This window comes from Labeo rohita, chromosome 22 (genome assembly GCF_022985175.1).
Source record: "Labeo rohita strain BAU-BD-2019 chromosome 22, IGBB_LRoh.1.0, whole genome shotgun sequence".
Lineage (NCBI taxonomy): Eukaryota > Metazoa > Chordata > Actinopteri > Cypriniformes > Cyprinidae > Labeo > Labeo rohita.
Window position 1 is genome coordinate 31461829 of NC_066890.1, and position 23313 is coordinate 31485141.

The 23313-nt window shown below is 37.9% G+C and overlaps 1 protein-coding gene across 1 annotated transcript; it reads right to left on the minus strand.

The window, feature by feature from the left end:
• Positions 1 to 10731: 10731 nt before the first annotated feature.
• Positions 10732 to 23311, minus strand: hapln4 (hyaluronan and proteoglycan link protein 4). Its single transcript, XM_051095177.1, is given in 6 exon segments — positions 10732 to 11824; positions 12939 to 13241; positions 13333 to 13695; positions 19273 to 19381; positions 22687 to 22740; positions 22742 to 23311. Coding segments are annotated over 6 exon segments (1311 nt in total). The 5' UTR covers positions 22868 to 23311; the 3' UTR covers positions 10732 to 11468.
• Positions 23312 to 23313: the final 2 nt, after the last annotated feature.

Below are 23313 nucleotides of genomic sequence, written 5' to 3' on the forward strand. Positions count from 1 at the left end.
AGAACCTTATATTTGAATGTTCTCTATGTTTGAAACACCCATATTTTGTGTTTTATGCTATGAGAATCAACATTAGGAGAGTGGTTCTTAAATACATATGCTGTACGAAAGTTTTCTTTTAACATGACGGGAACAATCAAGTACAAATTGCATCAATGTAGTGCTTCAAAAGTATTCTCTTACCGTTACGAGAACCTCAATCGTGTACAAGTAACATTAAAAGAACGTTCCAAGAATGTTGTTCTAAGAATGTTTTCTTACCGTTACTAGAACCTCAGTTGTGTCCAAGTAACATCAAAAGGACATTCAAAGAATGTTGTTCTGAATACGTTTTCTCTTACCGTTACGAAGAACCACAATCGTGTACAAAAGATCGTTCTGCGAATGTTGTCCTAAGAATGTTTTTTCTTAAAGGGGTCATCGGATGCAAAGTTCACTTTTACATGTTGTTTGAACATTAATGTGTGTTGTCAGTGTATGTACAAATCTACCCTATAATGATAAAAATCCATGCAGTGGTTTTTAATTAATCTGTAAAAATAATATCCCCTTTTTCAAATCGAGCCATTCTCAGATGCCTGTCGTTGTGGCGTCACACAGACAGAGGCCGCTCCCACGATAGTTGATTGACATGAGCGTCTTACCTCAGATCAGCTGTAACAGTCCAACCTCTTTGTTTCAATGCCAGAGCAGGGATGTAAGTTAGACAAGAATTGAGCGATTGAGGTGTTGTGTTGCTGGATGTAATAATGAACATAGTGGTCGTCATTTACTCCCGACATTTGAGCTGCTGAAGATGCAGTAGATTACGTTTGTTTGTGAATTGAATGCGCCTCCCAATCTACATATATCCGTCTATGTTCACGCGAAATCATTTGTGGTCCAGCTTCACTTACAGCAGAAGTGTGTATAAGGTTTTTTTTTATGAATCTTTGCAATAGCCTTTCCTAATAATGTGCTACCTAGCAAGTTTCGCGGCTAAAGTAAACAATCTCTCCGAGCAGCTCGTCACTCCACAGAGAGAAGAGAGGGGCGGGGCGAGCAGAGCTCATTTGCATTTAAAGCAGCGTCAACCAGAATGGGATGATTTTTGCAGAGCTGAATTTGGCAAGGTAAAAAGGGTGTTGTTTTACACTACCAATGAGAATTTTTAACCAAAGTATATTATAGACTTTTCATTAAGATCCTAAAGAATCATATCAATGACCTGGGCATCCGATGACCCCTTTAACATTACAAGAACCTCAGTCGTGTACAAGTAACATTAAAAGAACGTTCAGAGAATTTTGTTTTAAGAATGTTTTCTCTTAACGTTACAAGAATGTAAATCAACCATTTATAACATTATTGGAACATCATATAAACATTAATTTAAGAATGTTCTGTCCTGACCTTTAAATCCTTAAGGACATCATTAAAATAGTCCGTGTGACATCAGCGGTTCAACCTTAATTTTATGAAGCTACAAGGATACTTTTTTTGCGCAAAGAAAATAAAAATAATGACAGTGCGATGTGGTACTGTTGTGAACGTGAAGAGGCGAAATTGTTAATGTAGTTATTTTTGTTTTCTTGTTGCTCCATAACATTACGGTTGAACCACTGATGTCACATGGACTATTTTATCGATGTCCTTATTACCTTTCTAGGCCTATAATGTGTCAGTTGCGTTGTTGTCTATGCGGGGTCAGAAAGCTCTCGGGTTTCATCAAAAATATCTCAGTTTGTGTTCCGAATATGAATGAAGGTCTTACGGGTTTGGAACGACATGAGGATGAGCAATTAATGACAGAATTTTTGGGTGAACTATCCCTTTAAAACTCAAGGGCCTTACAAGTCACAGATCACTTTATGTGCATTCATAAATTATGAAGTAGTTTGCTTTAGCCAGGATAGATTTGTCAGCATCTTATTTGCCGCTATGAACAATTTTTGTTTAATCTTTCTCTTTCCCCTCCGTCGCCGGACGTAGGTTCTTATCGGGCCATTGGCTCGCAAGAAGTGTGTGGTGAATAATTCATACACGCCGTGTATCTCTGACTACCTCTGCTTTATCTCTTCATGTCAGATTCAAGGTCTTTGATGTTCCATCCTCGCACTGAGGAGCGAGACATTGTAAATATTCCTGTATCTGCTCCCGAATGGAGCTATGATTCTCACGTTTAATAAACAGGCGAGATCAAAACTCAGAAGAGCGTGGAAACGCAAGAGAACAAGGTGTGAGTCGTGCAATATCAAAGAGTTTTATTCATCCAGACATGCAATTTAAAAATGAATTACGTGTAATGAAAAAGCACCCTGTTTCACCTTGAAAAGGTCAAATTGCATAGTTTCTAGAAAATTCTCATTAATTACTCGCTCATGTCGTTCCAAACCTGTAAGACACTTCGTTCGTCTTCAGAACACAAATTAAGATGTTTTTAATGTAATCTGAAACTTTTTGAACTTGACAGCAATGCAACTACCATGTTCAAGGTTCAAAAAGACAGTAAGGACATCGATAAAATAGTCCATTGGACAACAGTGGTTCATCCGTAATGTTATGAAACTATGCGAACTGTGCAAAGAAAACAAAAATTACTTTATTCAATGATTTCTTCTCCCGTGTCAGTCTTCGATGCACTTTACGTGCAAGAACCAATGAGGTTTGACATGTTTGGGTGGACTGTTCTTTTACGTTTATCTGCACCGTTTAACCGTTGAACCTCCACAAGCTACTCTGATTTGAATAAATTCCAAGCTAGTTTAATTTCGCAGCTGTAGCGGGAGATCTTTCTGCCCGGCTGATCTGCATGTGCTAGACTTTCCCGGTGTTCCAAGGGCACGCTGTCCTCATTAGACGTCAAGCTGTGGAATCTAGTTAGTGTTGCTCTTAAGATGACCTAGGCATTTTTCCAACTGCAAAAACACATTCCTGATTTACTGTGGAGCTTTCTTTCTGAACCAGTTACTATTTTGGGAGGGATATGAATTTGAAGCATAAGCCCACTTTTTGTGCTCCATAAATATTAAGCATCTCATCCAAGAACTTTTTTGCTGACTGTAGCTAAGTGTGCTAATAGCATCTGAATTGCCAGGTTTCCTCGGATTTGCTTTCTGAATGCGTTCCTCTGTGTAAACCGACGGCGTTTTGAAAAATTGTGACAAGCGACTATCTTCGCACTCCTCCGGCGTGCTGGGAAATGCGTTTATACAGTTGCCATATTAGCATCGTAAGTCAGCGCTGAGGTTAATTCCTATTCTTAAGTTCATTTATCATTCCGCTAGGTAAATTGATGAATACACAAGGTCTGCTAAGCCTCTGCAAGAGCCGCATTTAACAGGATAATGATGTTTGTGCAGATGGTTGCTGAGTCCTGAGCTGCTAATAGCTTTTTAAAGTACTGCAGGATGCAAAGCATGCCACAAAAAATGAGTCGCAAAGAAATAAAAACATCCTTCTGCTCAAGTCCATCTGGGCCGGGGAGTCCTAGTGTATCTTTGTTGTAGCTCTGCGGTTGATGATCCGGAAATCTTCCTTTATTAAGCAGCTTAGCGCATCTTCAGTACAATAGGATTTTTACGCATTGCTGGCTTCGGGCATAGCTAGTCTATCAGAGTCCTCTTACTTCTGGTCTCACTCCAATTGGGCAGCGCTGCCATGCTCCAGGGAAGAGCTCAACCTTCATGGCTTGGAAGGGCCACGTTTTAGTGTTTCATAAAGCAGGTTGTGAGTTTTATTGCTGTGGATATTGCATCCAGCTCCCTGCGTCAACCAAGGATGACGCATTCAGGCGGTGTTACAATTTTACTTAATAGGAGAAATGAACCAGAGTAGGCGAGCTACAAAACACACCTACCTGTTACATATTTGCCACAGACTAATGGTTGTTCAAAGGTGTTTAACACTTAGAGCAAACGTTTTCAGAAAACTCAAACTTTGCCAGAGTTCATTTTAGCACGTTGTTTTGAACTCCAAAAGAAGTTTGATTTAGCCTCATTTAGTTCAAAATGAACATGTTTCTTCAATTTTGCTTGAAATACAGTCAGAAATCTGCAAAATGTTAATTATTTTACCAAAATAAGTGGGATCATACAAATGCATGTTATTTTTTATTTAGTACTGACCTGAATAAGATATTTCACATAAAAGATGTTTACACATAGTTCACAGGAGAAAATAATCCTGTTCAAAAGTTTACATACACTTGATTTTTAATACTTTGTTGTTACCTGAATGATCCACAGCTGCCTTTTTTTGTTTAGTGATAGTTGTTCATGAGTCCCTTGTTTGTCCTGAACAGTTAAACTGCCTGCTGTTCTTCAGAAAATTCTTCAGGTCCCACAAATACTTTGGTTTTTCAGCATTTTTGTGTATTTGAACCCTTTCCAACAATGACTGTATGATTTTGAGATCCATCTTTTTACACTGAGGACAACTGAGGGACTCATATGCAACTATTAGAGATTCTTCACTGATACTCCAGAAGGAAAAACAATGCATTAAGAGCTAGAGGGTGAAAACTTTTGAACAGAATGAGAATGTGTATTTTTCATTTCATATGTGTACAATTTTTCTTTTTTCTGCCTAAATATCCTATTTTTTTATTTAGTACTGCCCTTCAGAAGCTACAGAAGATACTTACATGTTCCCCAGAAGACAAAATAAGTTAAATTTACCCTGATCTTCAAATTCCAAAAGTTTTCACCCCCTGGCTCTTAATGCATCTTTTTTCCTTCTGAAGCATCTGTGAGCATTTTGAACAGGGTCATTTTTATAAATCCAACTATTATTGTCTCTTTTGGACTATATGTAAATGTCTTTTATGTGAAATATCTTATTCAGGTCAGTACTAAATAAAAAATAACATGCATTTTGATCCCTCTTATTTTGGTAAAATAATGAACATTTTGCAGATTCTGCAAGGTGTATGTAAACTTTTGACCTAAAATACATTGGTAGTATACTTAAAGGAAACTTATAGGACTTGTATAGCTTAATATAACTTAAATTATGTCTCTTACTGAAATATGTAGTAGAAAACCCACCAAACATTTACATTATTTAAGAAATCAACATGATTTTATACATATTATACATATTTTGGACTGTGGGGGGGCGCCGCTTTTTCGATAATGTGAAATGGTTGCACTCTGTGAGCTACTGCTGCTACCTGTTGCTATTTTTACCACAACTCAGAAAATAAAATACTGATATGATGTCCACTGCCTACAGGTGGCGATTGAATATAAGCATAGGCTTAAACCACATGCCATACTATCGATTTATTTATTTATTTATTTATTTATTTATTTATTTTCACAAGGAGTTTAAACGTCCCTGTATATCAAGTGAAATCCTTGCTGAGAAACTCCTTCAGTGTCTGTTGCGTCATGGCGTGTCAGCATGTTTACATCCTGCCAGGATGGCATCTAGCGTTTCTTGACTCTGCCGTTTGTAAGCTCTTTCAATAGCTGTGGTCGACTAAAAGCCTCAAAGTCATCAGAGCTAAAGTGGTGAGAACAAAGACGCAGGTCTTTAGTAAGTTTTATTCATCCACAGGCACCTTCCCATTCTTTTCTCCTCTTCTTATTGCCAGGAAACCAGTAAAGACTTACACCACGTCTCTTGTTGGCCTTCAACTGAAAATTACAACCAAAAGCCACACAATGTGGCATTGTATCAGTATTTTATTTTCCGAGTTGTTTCATGGTAAAAATAGCAACAGGTAGCACCAGTATCACACTGTGCAACCATTTTACATCATCGAAATAATGGTGCCCCCCATAGTCCAAAATATGTATAAAACGATGTGGATTTTTTAAATAATGTAAATGTGTTTTCTATTACATATTTCAGTAAGAAACATAATTTATGTTATATTAAGCCATAGTGAATTCAAATGTCAAAAATCCACTAGAAAAATAATTTGCAAGAATCAAAACGTGTTTCTTCAGGTAGAACAAACATTTATACCACACGTTTTTAACACAAACTGGTCATGTAACTCCCTATCCTTCTTGGGTCACGTTCAAGTGCTGACTGTGAATAAATGGTCTAAACAGTTGCATTAACCCTCTGCCCCTTCTTTTCCACTTCAGTCCGAGTTCTCTCAACACAGACAGGCGAGCAAAAGCAGCATGTTCACTCTTGATCTGTACCTACAGCCGCTTCTAATCGGAACAAATCAGCAGGATCCCTGTTCAAAGCTTACAGCATCTAAACAAACAGCAAACGCTTGCTGTTCGCTGCTGGAGGCTTATTCAACAAAGCAGAGCCTTTGTATGCACTGATTCATTACTCGCTGAAATAAGCCAATCAATGTTACAAACACTTCAGCCAATTACTATGTAAAGCATTATGTACATAATACAGCATTCTCAAAGTTTACACAAGAAGAATGGCTAGACATATTAGCTTGATAAAACTGAGTGTTTGTGGGAAGGATGCAATAAGCCAATACGTGCAAATATGTAATGTTTTCCCTATTTGTTCAGCTGTTTGTTCTGAAAATCCAGTCATTTAAGATACTTCAACTGCAAATATGCAACATCCTGTCAGTCCACAATCAGACTGGTCGATTTTTTTTTTTTTTTTTTTTTTTTTTTTAAGCTTTTCAGTTTGTGTTTGTAACCCCTCTGGTTCTACTTGAACCAATGTTTCTGGCATGAGAGTTGCGATAACAAGGATACTAAAGACCGCAGCTTCTAGTAGGGCAGGATATCATTCAAAAATGTATGATATCTATTCAGGTACCCCGATAGCACACGTGTCTATTTGACGTCTGCATTTACATCTGGAAGACGCATTTTTTAGTGTTTGCTCATCTGCAATACATCTAGAACGTTTCCTATCAGATGTCAAATAGCTGTCTATTAGATGTCTTTAAGATGTTTATGATTTAGAATGTATGTAAAACTAACATCTTACAGACGTCTGTCAGATGTTTGTACACAGCAGATGCTTTCCAGATCAAGTGATCTTTAACAGACATCTTGCAGACGTTATGTGTGCTATCTTGGTACCTTGACTATAAAACAAATAATCACGAGAGTATATGATTTGGATGTGATTTTCATAAGATTCTGCCTATTTTCATAACAATACAGGGTGTTTACATGAGAAATGCTAAGCAGGTGTATAATATAAAAGCCTACAAATTTCAGCAACGTTATACGGCAAAACACACGTTAGATTGGAATCGGAAGTTATTCCAAACACTCAATAGTGAACGTAAATATTGAGTAAAAGCATGGTATAACTTATACAAATTGTCTTATGTAGCACTGACGTTGATGAGATTAACCTCTTAGGTACTGAAATTTGGTACCCAAAGACGAGACATTTGTCCATACTCAGCGGTATTGAGACTAAAAGTATTAAACTCGAAAGCCAGCCATAGTCGTCAGTGCAAAGTCAAGGGAGTGAGGTTTACCCACACTGCTCTTACTAGCTGGCCTTTGTTACACTCATCCTCCTAAACTTCACTTTCGGGTCACGGCACCAATTAACCCTCTGGGTGTGTTCGGATTCCTGTCACACTTGTGGTGTTACCGGTCAAAAATGACTGGACTCCAAACAATTGCTTATAAATCTGTCATTATGCTATGTTATCACCAAATATTGGATTCAATCCTTTTGTCAACTTGTTTTCTTTCATTAAGGACTGGTTTTGTGTTTCTATTTGCATCTGATTAATCGTAGGCCTCATTTATCTGAGAGTAGGTACCTCGTTTGGAGTCCAGTCATTTTTGACCGGGAACACCACAAGTGTGACTTCATGCAATTTTGTATAGTTTTGCCTACTTTCAGATGAATGAGGCCTACGATTAATCAGATGCAAACAGAAACACAAAACCAGTTCTAAATGAAAGAAAACAAGTTGACAAAAAGATTGAATCCAATATTTGGTAATAATATAGCACAATGACAGATTTATAAGCAATTGTTTGGAGTCCAGTGACCGTGAATACCACAAGTGTTACTTTTTGCAATTTTGTACAAAATAAAAGCATTTAAAACTTCATTATTAAACATTAAAGCACACTAGTGTGAGAAACAGTGCAAATTTTCATCATTTTTTATCTAATATTGTGAAAATTATTCATAAAAAAATATTTTTTCACTCAAAAAACAAGGTACCTTCTCTCAGAAAAATGAGGCCTATGATTAATCAGATGCAAGTAGAAACACAAAACCAGTCCTAAATGAAAGAAAACAAGTTGACAAAAAGAATGAATCCTGTCTTTAATGATAATATATTATAATAAGAGATTTATAAGCGGTTGTTTGGAGCCCGGTCATTTTTGAACGGGAACACCATAAATGTGACTAGGTGAAATAAAAACCCACAAAAAAATTACGAAAATTCTAAAAAAAAAAAATTATTTAGCTAGTATTAATACTTTAACTAGTATTTTCGGGAAAAAGAAAATCTTTTCCGGGTCAGTATGACCTGCACACAACCAGAGGGTTAACCCCTTCAGTTATACTCACCTCACTCACTCCGAGCAGGATTCACACTGCCATTTACAGCATGGAAGTCGGAAGTGCTAACAAGGATGCTAAAGATGCAGGCAATAGCATCAGTCACTGGTGCACCTCTTGAGATCAGGGGAGTGAGGTTTACCCACACAGCTTTTGCTAGCTGGCCTTTGTTACACTCATCCTGCTAAACCTCACTTCCAATCCGGGTCACGGCACCAATGAAATCCCTCTAGTTCTACTTGCCTCGCTCTGTCAGAGTGGGATTTAAACCAGCGTTTACAGCATGGAAGTCGGGAGTGCTAACAAAGATGCTAAAGACCACAGCCTTTAGCATCAGTCGCTAGTGCACCTTTTGAGATCATCATAATCATGCTGTGACTGTGTAGTTTTGAGTGTTTAATATATGCAGACTCACGCATATCATCCGCTCCCTGCGATCGCGTCTCTGGACCTGAGCCAAAGTCCAGAGAAGACTGTAAGCGCTGCTGAGGTTCACCTGACAAAAGGTAAAACCAGACATTATTTGCCCCGACACTGTCTGAATCGTTCCCTATCACCTACATTGAGCACTACATGCCATTCACAGTACAAAAAAAAACCAGCACTGCGAAGTGACCGATCTCAGCCGCAGCTTCAGCGTCTATTTATAGTGTAGGGGGCGGGACGTTTCGGATTCTAGAGGCATTTGATTGGACAGAAAGTTTGATGACAAGCTGAAGTCCATTTGATGTCATCAGAATTGAAAGACTGTAAGTTTTGATTGCTTATATCTTGTGAATGTGAATTTGTCATTGTTTTGGAGCACACTACCTTATAGATAACCGTAAGGCTAGCGTATTTATACTGAAAGCCAAAAAACTTTAATTTTGATTTCATGGGGACTTTAAACCGCCTGCTGTTCTTCTGAAAAATCCTTTAGGTCCCACAAATTATTTGGTTTTTCATCGTTTTTGTGTATTTGAACCATTTCCAACAACGACTGTATGATTTTGAGATTCACCTTTTCACACTGAGGACAACTGAGGGACTCACATGCAACTATTACAGTTCAGGACAAACAAGGGACTCATCAACAACTATCACTAAATGAAAAAACAGCTGTGGATCATTCAGGTAACAACACAGTATTAAGAGTCAAACTTTTGAACAGGGTCATTTTTATAAATTCAACTATTATTTTCTCTTGTGGTCTATTTGGAAAAGTTTCTTATGTGATATATCTTATTCAGGTCAGTACTAAATAAAAAAAATAACATGCATTTTGTATGATCCCTCGTATTTTGGTCAAATAATTAACATTTTGCAGATTCTGCAAGGTGTATGTAAACTTTTGACCTCAACTTCACGTATTGTCTTTTATAAAAGAATCATCATGAATTGATTTCCATGTGATTAACACTGTCTTAACCAAGGGGTTTTGTTGTATAGCATGTCTCTGTTAGCTCCTGCTGAGATGGGAATGCTAACAGATAGAGTTCCTTCCACACAGCATTTTCACTTGCAGAAAAGATGAGTAAATGATTTGACACCTTGTGCCTAGATAGTACATGATGTCTGGGTGTTCAATTTTCACTTTGTTTTTTCCTGTCAGCAGGTAAGAAATGAGACAAATATGGCACCTTTTGAGATCTGATTCAGTTTTGTTTTCCCAAGAGGACATGGTTGTTAGAGGTCAATTAATTTTGACTTTTTCATGCTGGGGGAAGATGAAAAGGATCCAATGAATGGTAATGCAACCATCTTAAGAGAAACATTATAGATAGTGTTTTTATACTATATATAATGCACACGTCCAACAGAAGCTAGCATTTGTTGTTTTCTGTATTGTTTAAAATGTTTAGACTCCATTCGAATTCGCAACAGGATGCTAAATACAGTCAGAAATGCTGAGCATATAATAAAAGCTATAAGAGTAAACAGCCTCATTTCAGCAGTTTAACAAATGACTGTTGCTTTTCTTTGAAATTCATGAAGTCTCATTATAGCTGTTACTATGGAAATGTAAGGGTCACTTATGTGATTCTGGCAAAGCAACAAACATTTTCTCAAGTGTTTTGCAGCCTGTAGACACAAAGCGCAGAGCGCTTGTGCAAAAGACGAACCAAAATAGCAATGTGCAATTTGTGGAGCCATATTCAGCTATTGTCATGGTTACCGGCGACATCAGGTTTCCTTCCTTTCTGTGTCAGAGGTCAAGCTTTTGTGTTTACAAGCAATTCTCTGCCCTGGAATCACAGTCATTTAGAGAATTGACAGGCAAACGCGAACAGGTAAATAACTTTAATCTAAAATGCATAATCATATTGTGCAATACTAAACAGACAGTGCAATTGTCAACCACTAAGAGGTAGTAAAGCAGCTGATGTAGGTGTCATTCACAATATTTTAGCTTTATCACTGTAATAAACATCTAGAAAATGGCATGCCTAATTTTATTGCTCGCAAGGTCGTATCAAAAATGAGTGTCTAGTGTTAGGTGCATAGTAACTGGCAAAGCTAATCAGTTTGATGCTTAGACACTTAGATTGCAATAACTGTGAAAGTTCATTTTAATAAGCAGGCTAAGCCCAGCCAAGCTAGCCAGATCATGCTAGCATCTGATGAAAGTTCTGTCCATTATCACTTCCTCATCATCAGGTCATTGAGGGCTATTATACTCACTATAAGCCTAAATTAGCTTTCCTGCTTTCTTAGCGCCAATTAAAGTCACTTTTGTCTTCCCTGGGAAACGGCAAAGTAAAACAAAAAAGACCTGAAGGCTAAGTTCTGCATGCATACTGTGAAATAATTAAGCTAATACATTGTGTCCTATTCTTCCCTAGTAAAGTCTCTGAGGAAAAAAAGTTGTTTTTTCAATTTAGAGATGATTGACACCTCATTTCAAGCAAGTGCAAAGCTCAATTATGCCCCGAGTTTAGCGCTAGCCTAGTTGCCTAGTAGCCTAGCAGGTGTGCAAAAAGCCTTGTCTGTCATGCTAGTTACTAGTATTTTGCTAGTATCTTTCAGATACTTTTAGTGCTGTTAGCAGGTTTGGATGTGGTTTCTTTCGGAGCCTGTGTCGACAGGACATCAGTGTTCCTGCGGAAGCAGTAGACTCCATACAGGCGGAACTTCTTATCTGGGAAACCCAGGTTTCGGACACCAGGTTCTGCACCTCCACAGCGAGCCCGAGGGTTGACGATGGGGTAACGGATGCTGCCATCTTCCACCCAGCCTGCCTCACAACGGTCCAAGAGTTGGATCTTCCATGCGGCGTATAGTTGTCCAACTTTGGCAATCATTGCGTCGTCCCGTTGACATGCTTTTACCGCCTCGAGGTAGTTTACCTTCTTAAAACGTTTGAGAAAGTAAACACGTCCTGCAACAGAAACATGCTGTGAGTATATACAAAAACCAGCCATAAATGTCTGAAATGTTGGAGTAGTAAAGAAACATGTTCCAATGCTAATGAAATTCTTCCTGAAAGTAGCTCTCGAAATTTGGATCAAGTCTGCGTTGAACATGATGAAATGGAATGCATTTTTGTTCAGGCCTGGCGAGTCAAAAAAAACAAGAAAAAGCAAAGGACAAAGAAAGAAACATTTCAGACTGCCACCTGTTTTTCAGAAGCCATTCATTGATTTTCTGTTTGTTTATGTGACTGCTGACTGTTAGGGCAGCACATCGTCTCATATTTCCCACTGGGCCATTCGGTAACTTTCCAGCAGCTGGTCGGTGTAGGGGTATTATTGAAAATTGCCCTTGCTATAAAGATTTCAGGACAAACTGTCCACTCTAATAGCCCACTTGGGGACAAAAGAAAAGCCTTTTGGCTTTCAATGACTTGTCTGCAAGTGGGTCTGAAGAACTGGGCAACTCTTGTGTACCCACTGGATTATAAGGCACTTGGTAACAAATGGTCTGAACCTGGGCCAAAAATACGGTTTTCTTCCTGAAGACAAAATCAATTCAGCTTTCAGCTGTGCAAACGCCTATTATTCTCGTTTGGTCACAAAGTGACTCTCCACCCGAGAAGCTGCACTAAATCATAGCTTCCCTGAAATCTGATTTGATTTGGCTAGTTTTCCTGGAACTGATGCATTGCTCAGTTAAGACTCCTTCATTTGTAGCACTGGCATCATTTATTGGATATGTAAAAGGAATAGCAGGAGGACAGGGTTGCCAGGTTTTCACAACAAAACCCATCCAATTGCTACTCAAAAACTAGCCCAAAAGTAGGACAGTCACATTCCAGGGGGTAAAATACACCTTTTGTGGTGGGGTTTCTCTGGTAAAATTAGCATTCCATGGGCTAAATATTATTTTTGGGGTCGCTTCAACCCGTGGACATGAAAAACTACCTGCGGCAACAGTATGATAGTAACCCAACTCCATGGCAACACTGCAGGAGGACCTTCTCAACAGGAACTTTGTTCAACAGCCTAAGGCTGGAATGGATTGAGATCAGGGGACCACCATAGGCATACACCCACCGTTGAGATTTGAGGTAAAGCAGAAAGCATCATAGCGTTCGTCGTCTTTGTGCCTGTAGCCATAGTTGCGGACACCGGGAGGGCTATCCTTGCGGCCACATTGGTCTCGAGGATGCGAGATGGGGTACTGGACCGAGCCGTCCTCTAACCAGCCAGCGTTGCACCAGTCCAACCCCTCAAGCCAAGCCTTGTGAAGTTGCGCATGGGAGGCCAGAATTGCATCTTGCTGTCGGCACACTTCCTCTGCCTGGTGGTAGTTCAGCTTGTAGCGTCCAGATGGAGGGTAGTATGGGAACACCACACCTTTAAAAAGTAGTTTAGAGAAGTTGGTGAAAAAGTTTTTTTTTTTCACTTTTTCAAACTTATTTACTACAATCAAGACCAGCTGCCTGACCTTCAAGGTCTAGATTGACAAATCCCGTGTCGTCCTCCATGTCGTTGGTGACCTCACATTCATAGCGGCCGTAGTCTTCCAAGGTGATGTTGTGAATAATAACTGAAGCATCTCCTGGCCCTGCCTGTTCTAGAGACACACGGCCACGGTAGGACCCGAATGCCTTCTGTTGTCGCCCCAGCGCTACGAAGACGTCTTCAAACTGGAAAGCATCGGAAACCTTCGTCCATTTGATCCGGATGCGGTTAGGGTCGACGTCCTCTGGTTCATGGTGGAAACGGCAGGGAAGGGTGATGGTGCCACCTCGATGAGTGACTACCTTACCTGGAGCAGTCTGGACTATCACTGCTCCAGTATCGTCCTCTAGGGAAAAAGAGAAAGAAGTTTCCATTTTAAGCTACATGAATTTAAGGTACGAGCCAGAGGAGGCCATCGGTCCTGGAGGGCCACAGTCCTAAGATTTGCTCCAGCCTTGATTAAAAACTCACCTTTTGAACTGCGTAGTTCTAAAAACTCAAGGGGCTTACACACTTCATAGTTCCTAGAACTCCTGGCGGAAGTTCCGACTTTTTGGCGTGTTCGCACTGCAGGAACTAGGGATGTATTTAGTTCTAGAAGCTTTGTTTGGGGGAACTAAATTAGCTCCTACTTCAGAGTAGCATCTAAAACAGTTCTATAGGAACTACCAGTGACGTAAGTGTACTATGAGTGGCCAAACGCATACAAAACACCGGCTACCCGGCATGTTTAAAATGCTGTGTAAAAATATTTACTACACAAACATGGCGATAATAATGGCATTTGGCTGCCTGTTGTCTGCAGCGTTGTGTTCTTTTCTCAGTCTCGATGATATGTAACACTGCGAGTTGTCATAGGAGATTTAGTCAGATTTTCATGCTTTTAATCATAATCCGTTTAATCCACGACACACAACAAAAACAGCTATCATGGCGTCCTACATTCACCGGTTGGTGACATTTTTAAATGGCACGAATAAAGACGTTGCTGTCAGCCAGTTCAGAGTTTTTGCTGCCAGTGCGAATGCAACAAGTAAAATGACCCTAAGGTGAAACTGGTATTTACAAACGTCAACAAACCAGTGAATAGCGGATGTCAGCCTGGTCTCCTTGTTTATATGTAGATACTAATACGTAACATTAACAAGCACAAAGCGTATGTTTTTGTACGTTTTTATTGATGCTAAAACATACAATTTAGACGCATTTCTACATTTAAACTATACAAATGTATTTTTAACTAAAAGCAAAATATTGACATATCATTTCTGTCATTAAGATATTTATGTCAATGCATTTTTATCATTTTATCAATAAGCGATTTAGACCCCCAAACCCCTAAAACTAAACCTACCCATTTTATAGTGAATATAAAAAGATATAATAAAAATATGCAAGGAAATGACCATTTTAGTAACAATATAGCATTAACAATATAGCACTTCTACCTCTAAACCTAACCATAACTATTTCTGTACAGTATAAGAAAAACATGACAGACAGATGCAATCACAATCATTTATTTATTGCAAAAGTGTCAAAAGCAGTACCAAAAGCAAATGACGATGCGTTGCATCCTGATCAACTCCGTGAAGGCGTACGTTTCTCATTTAAACAAACCTCACCAGAAACACGGCATGTCGCAATATGTTACAAAGCAAGCAACAACCAATAAGCGTTCGATTTTCCGGCGGTAAAACCTGTCATTTCTTGAAGCGGCAAGATTTGAATTTAACGAGTGTGTCAAAGCGGTTGTGATGCTTGCGATGCTGATAATGGAAACTAATATTGCTGAATAAAGGCTTGAGTTTTGGCCTGTTCCTCGCAATCGTATAGATTCTGAAGATTTGGATCACATGATACAATACATTGATTTCTATTGTAATTCTGTTGCATTTTTGGTGTATTTTATGGTTCTTTTTTCAGTCACAGCATGTCAGAGAAAATGCATTTTGTGTCCTATCACAAAGTAAATATTACATGAAAAGTAATGGTTAAACGATTGCAGAAATGTTATTAATTTTAAGAGTTTTAAGGATTGTTTAACATTGGCCACGTTCACACTGTCAGTTTTTGGGATTGACAACCGCCTTTACTTACAGGTTTGAGTCTCAAAAAGTCCCGTTCACACAGCAGCTTACCGTCGCTTTTTCAAATGTCTGTATGAATGTGCAACAGGAGTCAAGCCCATATTCTTTACAAGTAACCATAGCAACAGTGACCACAGCAATACCAAAGATAGCAAGGTCTGTAGTATTACCACTTTCTGAGTCCAATGGAGCCGCGAGTTCATCCATCAAATCATCATTAACCGACAGCAGCTTTTACATTTGAGTGGAGAGCGGAACATTTGAGGCGCTCGCAGAACACAAAACTGACAGGAGGGAGCGGCTCCGGTGGAGACTGGATATAAAACTTTCAGATGACACACTGCTTATTTCTCCGTCACTGTAAGTTACCAAAACCACAAATTAAAGTACGCAGCACACGGTAGACGTGCATTTGTGTGGCACTCTAGCACTGTAATACATGACAGACAAAGTTGTCCAGTCCTGTTCCGTTCACACAGTGCGAGTGTTCTCAAGAATGTGGTTGTGAGCCCTGGTGAAAAATCCAGCATATGCTGGTAGGTATGTTTTGATGCTGGGATGCTGATTAGGTAGGTTTTGGTGCTGGTTTAAGCTGGTCCTTAGCTGGTTTATGCTGGTTCTTTGCTGGTTCATGCTGGTCCTTGACCAGCAACATGACCAGCAAAAACCAGCAAAGGACCAGCTTAAACCAGCATCAAAACATACCTACCAGCATATGCTGTTTTTTTCACCAGGGAGTCCTGAAAAATCCTGTAAATAACCGTACTCTGTGTGAACGCAACCGTATTAAGGACTCAAATAAGGCACTGACAACCGTATTCTGCTGCTGTGAACGTGGCCATTATGTGGGACTATTTTTCAAAACAAGCTGGCAGCAGAAATCACAGAACAGAACTAAATGTTATAATTTCTTATTAAGTAAAGAAGTAAACAATTTAATAATGCAATTGAAAACATAATGCCATTTATATGACAACTGAAAATAATAATAAAATGAATGCCGCGATTTCAGTCTTCATAATTCGTTTTTAGGTTTTGTCAATATGTAAATATTGTACGTTAAAATGCTGAAAATATGTGAGTATTTGTACAATCAGATGTAAATACATAAGTATTGTACGTTTTAGTGTCTGTAAAAATATAAGTAGCTAAATGAACGTTTTGTAGAACCACATTTTATGTAAAATACATACGAATTATCATGAGATTACGTTGAGGATGTCGTGATTGTATCGAGGGTTTTCGTGATAACAGAGATGAAATATAAACGCACAATTTACTTGATTGAAAGAGCATGAACTGTTTCATACCCTACTACTCTGAAGTAGGAGCTAATCAGACAGAGTTCCTAGAAATAAATGTGTTCATGTGGTGCGAACATAAAAAGCAGGTATTTCTGTTAATAGTTCTAGAAACTATGAAAAGTTTCCACCAGTGCGAAAGCCCCTATTGGTTTTTTCAGGTGTGTTTGATTGGTGTTGGAGCTAAACTCTGCAGGACTGTGGTTCTCCAGGATCGACGTTGGCCACCACTGGTATAGACTAACATTATCAACGTATTCCTTGGAATCAGTGCTATAACTTTTGAGTTCATAACACTATAGGGAAGGGCGATACATTATCGTTTGCAATATACAGGTCAAAATTTTCCCCACGATAACAGTAAAGTAGCACGTTTATAAGCCTGTTTACAAACCTGTTGTTCAACAAAGATATTATTATCAACATGCTTTTTCTCTAAATTAACTTCATAACATAGAAAGATCCTTTTGTGATCAGATGTGGCTTTATATCACAGAATACCCTGGTGAAAAAAACAGCATATGCTGGTAGGTATGTTTTGATGCTGGAATGCTGGTTAGGTATGTTTTGATGCTGGTTTAAGCTGGTCCTTTGCTGGTTTATGCTGGTGCTTAGCTGGTTCGTGCTGGTCCTTGACCAGCAACATGACCAGCATAAACCAGCAAAGGACCAGCTTAAACCAGCATCAAAACATACCTACCAGCATATGCTGTTTTTTTCACCAGGGTAAGGCAGAAATCATATTATTTTATAGTATTATAAAAGCTATGTTGATTAGCATTACATTTTAAACATAGTTTATCCTCATAAAAATACCCAAGATTACTTGAAGAACACAGACAAACCATATTGTAGCAATCGTATGTTTATTGTCAAGTTTCCTCAGTTAAAATGTCTCTCTCTGCGTTTTATTCAGCTATAGCGTTAACTGTAGTTTCAGCGTAAGGGTGCCATCCGGCTTCCAGTGAATTAAACAGTTATTACATTGTATGTGTGTACTCAGTTATGCTCTATTTTGGGTAAAAATATGAAAGATAATACTTTTCTCTAGAAAAAGGATTCCCTGAATTATAGTCATTGATATCATTATCACAATAATACCAGAAATGATCATGATAATTTTACCCACATAGCACCATGCTCAACTTCAGAAACTTCAGGAGGGTCACATTCAAACTGAATTACATTGAAAGTGTTGCAATTATATCTGAATATGAATAACGCTTGAATTTTTGACATTGAGAACGAGTGTGGTTTGGGTGAAAGTGAACTTTGTTGGACTGTGGAAAAGTATGTAATTTTGTGGTTTACTTTTTCATGCAATTCATATGCAAATAAAGTCCTTTCCATTTCAAATACAGCTAAATCTTTCAGGATTCTTTGTGGTGTATTGCTTTCAACCGAGTGAACTTAACTGACACGACACATCAGTCTAAAATCTGCATAGTGCATGAATATCCTTTAAGAGTGGTAGTTGTAATGCAGATGCGGGCCCTTACTGTCCCTTAGTTTTACCTGTTGCGCTAAAAAAGCATCTGATCATAAGACCAGCTAAGAAAATTGAATAACTATGGCATTAAAAAATATCAAAATTGCATAAATCCTTCACCTTTTCTTTTACTTCCCACAGAATCCCTTGCTTTGAAGGCTGTTCAAAGGCACTTAGCCGGATTTGAAAGCGACGAGTGGATCTCCGAGCCACCGAGTCTTAAGAATGTGAACCACAGCAATCAAACAACACCTTCTCTGATAGCTGTCCAAGATTTTCCGGACAGACCTCAAGGGCCATAATCAGCCTTGACATCTGCTCATTTAAACTGTCAGCTGGATACCTGGCACTCTGAGATGTTTGTTACCAAAACACCTTTTCTTTTGAAAGCAGGGTTGCCAAACATGTCCAATCATTAATTCAACTAGAGACAGCTAAAAAAACAGTATTTCATCAGAGGCAAAGGGTCTAAACTGAAGGCAATGTCACTGTAACCACAGACTTTTTGAAAGTAATTTGCAGCTGCCAAGTAAATGTTGGGACCATGCTGTGAGAAGACAGCTGGTGCAACAGCTACTGGCAATTAAAAACCTTTTTTCTTACTTACATAAAAATGAATACCAAATGAAGAAAAGTGATCTAGTTGACCTGGAACTGATTATAAAGTAAGTATACCTGCAATATAAATATGCAACAACTATCAAATGTTGTGTAGTGCTTTTAAATCCTACTTGAGCTTTGAGTAGCCACTACAGTTTTAGTTTATAAGACGTTTTCTTTTAATACCTCCGGTGGTCAAACGCTGAAGTGAGGTTATACACTGAAGATGACTCTCGTGGGTGAAGTGGTCTCTGTCAAAATAACATCATGTGATTTGAATATCAATGCACTTGCGTAATAATGGCATTTGTTGTTTTTCTTTAAGCAGGCGGTTGTCGGAAGGCAGCATAACCTTCTTCTGCTTACACTGCGTTTGCAGATTTGCCTTCTGCACATTGTGATCTGGGACACCTGGTATAAAGTGGCACAGAAGAAGTTCTTACCCATTACATGAACCACTCTCCTCCGTCCTTTGTCCAAGTCGGCTGGGTAGGTGGTCACGAAGGTTGAAAGGAACAACAGAGTGCAGGTAATGGTTTCCAAGCACAAGATCTGGTTTCCAAGCACAAGAATAAAAAAAAACACAGAACAACTAGACTTTGTTCACATTGTACAGAAATGAGTTTGGTTATGTTTTGGATCATTTTTTCAGACAGTGGTCAATATCTGATCTAAATCCATTTTATTCTAATTATGTATATGGGCCATTCTACAGAAACTGCTGTCCCACAGCCAAAACACATTTAAAAAGTGTTTAAGTATTCAAATTTTAAATGTTTACTAAGATCCTTCTATTATCTGTTTTAACCCACAATAGTATTTTAAAATATCAGTAAGCTTACTGGGTACTTTCAACTGGAAGGTGGCTGCCCCGAACCCTAACCCCTAAATTTCAACTTATGAAAATGATATTGAAAAAATGTTTGTTTTTTATTCCATTGTTGTTTTTAAACATTGGGTTTTTGATTTTTTTTAAAAAGTGGATTTTTAAAAAAAAAAAAAAAAATTTTTTTTGGTTCCTTTTCTTTCTAAAAATTTTTTTACATCACTAATTAAACAGTGTATGTATTAGTCCATTGGCTGAGACTGATTTTAATTACATCCTTAAATATATGATCAGGAAATACTCATGTGTCACTCTTTCTCATAGCTACATGGTGAGTAGAAAGGCCCCATCATTTCGATGTAAATGTGTCAAAATTCTGAAAATCTGTATGTAGCTTTAAGGAACGTCACTACAGAACACATTTTTTACTGCAATTAAGCACACTTTTTTAGTTTTTTTCCATAACATTTTGTTTTTATACGTGTACAACTGTTCAAAACTGTGCTAGCTAACCATGTGCTGATTAGCAACTCTGAGCTAGGCTCAAAAGTATCTAAAATTGTCATTACCAAAACAGTCATGACCGAAACATTTGGTAAAGTTTAATTTGTGACATTTTTTTTTTTTTTTTTTTTTTGTATTGTTATGGATGTTATTCCATAAAATTTAGTTTTTATATGTGTACAACTGTTCAGAACTGTGCTAGCTAACCATGTGCTGATTAGCATCTTTGAGTAAGCTCAAAAGTATCTACAATTGTCACTACCGAAACAGTCACGACTAAAACATTTGGTGATATTTCGGTAGTGACATTATTTTTTGGATGTTATTCCATAAAATGTAGTTTTTATGTGTGTACAGTTGTTCAGAACTGTGCTAGTAACCGTGTGCTGATTAGCATCTTTGAGTAAGCTCAAAAGTATCTACAATTGTCACTACCGAAACAGTCACGACTAAAACATTTGGTGATATTTCGGTAGTGACATTTTTTTTTGGATGTTATTCCATAAAATGTAGTTTTTATGTGTGTACAGTTGTTCAGAACTGGGCTAGTAACCGTGTGCTGATGAGCATCTTTAGTATCTAAAATTGTCACTAGTTACAAACAAATCATGTCATCATCATCGTTTCAGTAGTGACAAAAGGGAACACACAATCTCTTTTTTGGGAGAAATAAACAAAATTTTTGTACAGTTATGTGCATTTTTAGTGTTTTAGTAGTGCTTTAGTATGTGTGTTAAAATTCTGTAATGTGATGTGGTCGCTACCAAAGCGTTACTGTTAATACCGAACACATTTTTCTGCAATTAAGCACACATTTTTGGGCGTTTTTCCACAACATTTAGTTTTTATTAGAGATGCACCGATCGATCGGCCAGGGACCGGAATTAGCCGGTTTTCCACATGATCGGCTTAGGCCGGTCTGTCTGCCAAATCCGAGCCGGTCCGTTTTGAAGTCAAAATTACGGCGACTGATAATGTATTTATGTCGTGCCAGATGAAGCTTTCACAGCTTAAAATGATTATGTGATAGAGATAAAAAGATATTTATAATATGATTTAGGTACGCAACATTGCATGACTAATATGATTCCCCAAATATCAACACGGCAATGTGACACTGATTTTATACAATAGTAGTTTAATAACAAAGAAGTTTAAATTAAGCGACTTGCATTTTAAACACAACATTGACTGCCCTGCTCAATTTCGTTGCCGAAAATAGCTCCAATCAAAGCCACAGCAGAACTGCTGCATGTCTACGAGCAACAAATCAGTGTTTCGTTAATGAAACCACGTTTTTGAATGATTCAGAAACCCATTCATAAAGACTAAATGACTCACTCATTAAAACAGTCTTTTGCCGCCACCTACTGGTAGTTTGGTTTTGTATTTAGAAATATGATTGCATTTTGCACAATATTTCTTATTTGTATGTTTAAAAAAATATTTAAAACATTTATTTTTAAAAAATTATTTATGTATTTGAAATTTTGCAGTGTAAACGCATTTATAAAGAATATCTGTAATTTATTCCGGATTGGGGGGATTGTAATGTTTAATAATAAACAAATAAATAAACAAAATTTTACTGCAGTTTTGCAAATTTTTGTATTTTAGTATGTTTTAGTAGTGTTTTAGTATGTGAGTTAAAATTTTGTAATGTAATGTGGTCGCTACCAAAACATTAGTCACTACAAAAGTACAAAATGTTTTGTCAAAAATAAATTATAGTGAATTATCAACTAAGATTTTATGACAGTGTTTGGTTCAATGTATATTCAGACTAATATTTTGAAATCAGTATGATCAACTTTATGCCTTTTATGAATAAAGGCTGAACTCAAAATACAACAACCCTCATGAATCACACTTGAAATATTGTCAAAATTGTAATTATTGGTTTACCTCTAAAACCGTTTTAATAAAATTGCAAAAAAAATATTAAAAAAATCTTAAAAGGCCAGTATAACCATTTTTTTTAAATTATATATTACTGTGTTTTGGTAGTCACAAATATGGGAAGAGGAAAAAAATTCCAAAACTTAATAAAAATACAATATAGACACCTTGGACATAATACAATTTGCATACATACAAAATTAGTGGAAAAAGACAAGATTCCAGCTCTGACTTTAAACCAATTCTGTAGAATGGCCAATATACAAGCATGATATGTGGTTTGAATCAGCAAAATATTAGTGTTTTTTTTGTTCTGAGTCTAGAGTCTGTTATCACAAAAAAATAACCAGACTTCTGCTTATCTAAACAAAGCCACAGTGTTTGTTTCATAAATATGGGCCTTTTCCCCGTCTTCATTTACGTAACATGATCCAGACCACACATACACACACTACTGCAGCACAGACACCAACCCAAACACGTTATATATGACACAACGGAATCATACTTCATCATCATCCTCCTCCTCAACTCCCCTTACAGCATCTTTGAGTATCCCCTACCGCAATGCACTGCGCATTATCAAGGTTACAGTAGTAAAACCCACACACATGCAATCTGAACTCACCATCATCATGACAGGACGCGGTTTATGTTGAGATGGCATGAAGTTATTATTGCTCCGGTGCAGTGAGGCGCGTTCCAGCGCAGCTGTCCCGGTTCTGACTCGGTTTCACTGCAGATGTCGTCTGTCGTGTCTCATCACACTGCTGCTGACGGTGTGTCTCAGCGGTGGAAGGCTCTCTCATTTAAATACACCACGACTGAAGAAAAGCTCTCTTATTAATGTTAGGTTGAAGTACTGTGGTAAAAAAAAGAGGCTTGGTCGTCCTTTTACAGGACGCTGTAGTTTTAAGTTATACAGTATTTGTGTGGCTAGCTTTGTTTACAATTGCGTACATTGCAGATTGAGCGAATTTATTCGTTTGTAGCTTTACTCAGTAGTTTATTTAGTAACTTTGTCGTCAGTATTTAAACTCAGATCATTTTAGAACAACTTAAACTTATTTCTAACATCTTTAGCATTTAACATGTGAACTTGCAAGTACGTTTCACTGTGGATACCTGGTAAACAGATTATATTGTATCGTGAAACACCTAATATGAAGTCGTGTCTTGTCTATAGTTAATAAATGAACTGTATTTTCCTTTAAAGAAAGCGTAGTAGAGATGCGTACTTAGTGTTGCGTACTCA